The sequence below is a fragment of the Dendrobium catenatum genome, unplaced genomic scaffold (assembly GCF_001605985.2).
Source record: "Dendrobium catenatum unplaced genomic scaffold, ASM160598v2 fragScaff_scaffold_315, whole genome shotgun sequence".
Lineage (NCBI taxonomy): Eukaryota > Viridiplantae > Streptophyta > Magnoliopsida > Asparagales > Orchidaceae > Dendrobium > Dendrobium catenatum.
The window spans coordinates 2,389,472-2,394,826 of NW_021318777.1; the positions used below are offsets into that span (position 1 = coordinate 2,389,472).

The window sequence follows — 5,355 nt, forward strand, 5'->3', positions numbered from 1 at the left end:
GGGTACGACAAATATAAGCTCCTACAAGCCACTATAGGAGACCTATGGTTTACCCAAGCTATAGTCCACAAACAAGATACAAAGTGACTATGTCAAATGCAGGTGCTTACAAGTTGTAGTGGGAAACTCCTCGTTCACACAACAAGCTTTCCACAAGCAAAATACAAAAGGGGTTCAACAAGTTTAAGCTCCTACAACCCAAAGCAGGAGATTAGTTAGTGCGCTACAATCTACCTGCATAAATCATATAGGTAGTTCACGACAGTCTACCTGTATAAAGCAAAACAATTCTATTTAGAAGCTTCTGTGTACTGCCACCAGATCTACAACCCTCGTACAAGAAGAAAGAATGCACCAACAAAGTCTGAAATAAAGCCCCGCATATGCACTATAATTTGTATACACATAAGGACACAAAAAGGGGTAAGTATAAACCAAAACCCGTATGGGCCCCGGTGAGTGTGTTATTGGTACACACGTGATGTCTAGGCATGCTGTGTGGGTCAATAAGTGAATTCAAGTTTGAACCCGATCCTTCTACGCTGATCAACAAGAGTTGACAGGGTTCAAACCATAAAAAAAATATACGATGGTGGCGACCGGTATATTTGTCTTAATACATTCATATTAGATCTTCAAGGCCTATAACAATGAGAATTTACTAATGAAGGCACAAAGCCTATGAAATCAACAAAAGAAAATGCCCCCAAACATCGCTCGAGAGAGTCAACAGGGTTCAATCAACAAAAGAAAATGCCCCCAAACACCGCATGGGCCCCAGCGAGCGTGTTATTGGTACACACATGAGATCTAGGAATGCTGCGCGGGTCAATAAATGAATTCAAGTTCGAACCCGAGCCTTCTATACAAATCAATAGGAGTCGATATGGTTTGAACCATCAAACAAATATACGATTCCGGCGATCGATATATTTCTTTTAATACATTCATATTAACAATATGAATTCACTAACAAAGGCATAAACCTACAAAACCTAATCCTCTGCCGATATCTTGATAGAGTTGACATGGTTCTTCCAGAAAATTCAAATATCTTCAAGTGAATTCAATGTCACCCCGATGATGGCCATGTTGAATGCAAATCTCAATCGGAGAGGTTCATAAATAATTTCAAATGCCACTCAAATACCCGAAAATCTAGAATTCCAAAATTATCCAAATCCCAAAAATATTTAAAATTGAAATAATACATCAACCACTTAAAGCAAAACACATCCATTCACCCTCTGTAATAGTTTGACGAGATGAATAGATTGAAATTTACTTCAGCTCACATAGAGCTAATGTCTGGTCGAAAATATCACTAGGATTCATTCTCAAACAATTTCCTGCCAGTAAGGACGTTGTACTTGTTCTCTAACCGGCAGTATTGCCACCAAATGGCACCGCAAGATAAACGGTTATGACCCGGGGCAGTCTGAACCGAGAGGTTTTGCCGCCAAATGACACCACAGATACCAGTTATTACCAGAGCCAGTACGTTCCTTATTAGCATCAAATCCTTTAGATATGAATCAATAGGATATGATTGATAGGGCACAAAGCCCTCTGTTAGTTAAGGTGGATTCAAATTTGTCCCCTTAGGAAAATATCCCCCTCTACGTCTACAAGGTCCCCTTGCACGAAGCAACCCATGGCTGCCGACAAGGATCCTTCTGTCAGGTTGGGTCGACTACCTCCTCTAACTAAGTAGACTAGAGACCATAATGGCTCGGGACGACGGACCATGTGATCTTGATCGGGGTCATCATCCATTCCCCCACCATTCCCTTTAAGTGCAAGATTGTGCAATTTTCAATTTTAAATATCAAATCACCAAATCTCCCAATCCTCCAAATTCCCATATTCTCTAATAATTTCAAATGTTCATTACTGCTATTATATGCCATATAACATGTGTCTCTACGTATCTGATTGATGACTAGCCTTAATTGAAAGTTCTCTCTCGTCACCTGGAGGGGTAATTAACTATAGGGGCTTGCGCCTATAGGAAACCAGAAATCAGATCATAAAGTCCTTGCAAAATGAGGTCGAAATCACTAGGTAGTGTCTTATCTACAAACCCACTGCCTTCCAAAATTTACCCTGAAACTTCTTCTATTAAAACTTCCCTTGCAGAAAAAAAAAGCATATAGCAGGCGGAGGCCGAGGCCGAGGCCGAAATTTCGGAGCCCACAATATGGAATGGCAAGGTCAGCATCATACAGTGATCACAGAAAGATTGACATGAACTCAAAGAACTTTTTTGGGTGATGGCAGATCAAGAGGAGCTTTTGATATAATTTTTTTCCATGATATTTTCCTAATATATTTAGGGACAATTTCATACCTACCCTTCAAATCATAGCTATTGTTGGTGAGGAAACTTTATTTACAAGAGTTTCTTTTTTAAATCTCTAATCATAAAGTTCTAAACTAAAGATCACACCTTATACAGATCTTCACAATAAACAGCTTTATTATGATCCAAACATTGGTTTCTTACAAGCCCAATGATTATTCGTCAAGAACGAGTTATTTGACATTCAATGATCAATATTCTCTCACTCAACAGCTAATAAATATAGTGAAATCTGTACATCAACTTATCATATAATCCAAAAAAAAAAAAAGTGAACAAACAAACAATTCATGTAATCATAACACAGGCAGAAGCAGTAAGTTCCAAGAAAAACCTCAAACCAATATCAACAACAATAATGAAATCAATACAGACAGCACTGTTGCATAACCATGCTCTTGAGCTCCCCCCGGCCTCCATGTAACTCCTCGCGATTCTTCAATCATGATAGGAAACTTGCAAGTCTGTGTCGACGGATCTTGATTTGTAATAGTTCCCAAGTTTGAAAAACCACAGGCTCTATCATCTTGATCATTCTTCTGATAATAGCTATTAAATGCATAAGAGATGTTACCACGAGCATCCAGATCACTACAGGAGGTCTTATAACCCAGACTTGTACAATCTGCATTTCCACAAGCAAAACTCACACTTGAAGCCACATTTGGATCACTAAGGCTAGCTGATGGTTTCAGTACACACCATCTCTTCTCCAGATACTTGACTCCCTTAGCAGAAACCAGCTCAGTGTTTCCAATCTTCAGCTGGTATTTAGTTCTCCCATCAAAGGTAAAAATCCCCCAATGCCTCTCAAAGTTCCCTGGCTGAATGCTCTTCTCATCCTCATCAATCAAACTGAACAAATAGACATCCAATGTTCCTGGCCTCATTGGAGTTCCCTGCCCAATGTGATTCATAAGGCCCTGATTGAACTTCTGAGCATACTGAACATTAGCATTTATATTACCATCTGTTGGCCAACCAATCTCACCAACTATGATTGATATGTTGCTAAATCCATTCTTCTTCAGAGCCGAAACAAGAGTGTCATGGTTAGCATCCAAGGTGTTTGAGTATGTCGTCGAACCGTCGATGATGGGGGATGATGAACCATCAAAGAAGGCATAGTCTACTGGGAAGTTTGGGTCATTGAGAAGACTAATAAAAGGGTAGATATTGACTGTAAAAGGGGAAGAGTTGTCATTGAGAAATTTGACAATGGAAAGCATGAGGTCTTTGATGTCAGCACGAAAGTCGCCATCAGAAGGCTTGCCCGTTACTGACTCGTAGACATCAGCATTGAGGGGGATTGTCGCCTTTACTTGATTTCCAAGGCCTGCTTTGATAAGTGCACTTTGGATGTTTTGGAGGGCTGGGAAGGTTGATTGCAGGTAAGTTCCATTTAATGTTTTGAGGAATGGTTCATTCCCAACTGCAACATAGCTGTAGGAAAGTAAAACATGGTAGTTTGAGTATAGAATATGAGATGGAAGCATTTTCAACTTGCCGAAGAAAATAAAAGGTTGGATACAGCCCTCAATACTACTCTAATGTTTACTATATTTTTTGTATAACAAATAAATTTGAACTTCGTTTAGGACTATTTTTATTGCTTCTTAAATCAGAATTTTAGTACAAAAATTTTACAACTCTATTTTAAGAAGCAATGAAAGCAATAAAAAAAACATCCTAAACGAAGCCTTCCTATCATTATTCTTATCTTTAAATGTAGTTTGAAAGCAATAAAACAATCGTCCTAAACGAAGCCTTACGGTCTAAATACATTTAACCAAATCATGAATTTGAAAATTTTCATTAATTTTCAAAAGATGATTAGTAACTTCCTGCACCAAATGAGCCCTTATAAAAAATCATAACCAAAGACAAAAGAAAATGAAACATTACAACATGCAAGACAAAACCAGTTAACTTGATAAACATCCCATAACATTTCATAAACTATACTCAAAAAGACAAAACAGTCATGTACAATATGCATCAATAAGAAAAAAATTCATAAAGGAGGCACCTTATATTAACTCCATCATTAACATAAGAAGAAACATTCTTCGAAACCCATATCTCTGCTGCATTCATGTCGGCAGCCAGACCTGGAAGCATGTCATTTTGAATGCCTACCATCACCTGAATCCCAGTGTTTTTTAGAGCATTTAGAGTTCCCTCCTCTGCTCCAAATAGCTTCAGCTTTTCAATTCCGTTATCTTTAAGCATCTGAACCACTATTGAAGGAGATAAAGGATGGCTTGCTTGTGTACCCAAATTAACACCAATGCCATTTACAAAACCAACACAAAAAATCCAATACAAGACAACCAGAACTTCAGAAAATCTCCCCATATACTTAAAATACTTACAAGAGAGTCTCTAACTAGAAGTCCTTGGAAAACCTTAAAAAAAGTTAAAACTAGATGTCATGGTAATTAAAGAAAAGCAAAGTTGCCCCTGAAAGCAAAGGCCAAGATGCTATAATGGAAAAAGAGAAAGAGGGCAGCATGACTAGAACAAGCACCAGAAAATTAGAAGATGGGGAAGAAGAAAAAGAAGAAGAGACCTCCCAAGAACATGAGGTGTAGATAAGAGAGGAAATCAGATTTGGATATATAAGTTAGAAAGAGAAAGGAATGAACTAGTCTACAGGGAACAAGGTGAGAATGAAAAATGTATTAAACTAAGGGGAATGTTTTGCTATTGAAAGCAGTGTGGAAAAGATAAAAAGTTGGAGATAAATTTTTTTGGAAAGAGAGTAGTTACATTTTATTATATTTGCTAATTGGATTATTCATGAAAATTAATGAAACATAGAAAATGGCTTAAAGTTTTGAAAAGGAAAGTAGTGGGGAAGGAGAGGAGTGAGTGCACAAGGAGCAAAAGAGATGGAGATGAGAAGTTAAGGATCTTGTTCTGGAGTAAGAGAAGAGAGAAAGAATCCAACCAAAGAATAGCTTAGATGCGCTGAGATTGGTATAATTACA

The 5,355-nt window shown here is 37.9% G+C and overlaps 1 protein-coding gene across 1 annotated transcript; it reads right to left on the minus strand.

Moving 5' to 3' along the window:
- Positions 1-2,587: 2,587 nt before the first annotated feature.
- On the minus strand, positions 2,588-4,894 carry LOC110109855 (glucan endo-1,3-beta-glucosidase 6). The gene is made up of 2 exons (XM_020841066.2): positions 4,392-4,894; positions 2,588-3,805 (listed from the first exon to the last, which is right to left on the minus strand). Exons 1-2 carry the CDS (start codon positions 4,718-4,720, stop codon positions 2,698-2,700), a joined length of 1,437 nt encoding a protein of 478 aa, XP_020696725.1. The 5' UTR covers positions 4,721-4,894; the 3' UTR covers positions 2,588-2,697.
- Positions 4,895-5,355: the final 461 nt, after the last annotated feature.

Bases quoted from the DNA above. Each gene is read 5' to 3' on its own strand.
- LOC110109855 (XM_020841066.2), bottom strand. From the start codon at position 4,720: ATGGGGAGATTTTCTGAAGTTCTGGTTGTCTTGTATTGGATTTTTTGT. The intron at 3,806-4,391 runs GTGCCTCCTTTA...ACTTTCCTACAG, and splicing joins AATGATGGAGTTAATATAAG to CTATGTTGCAGTTGGGAATG.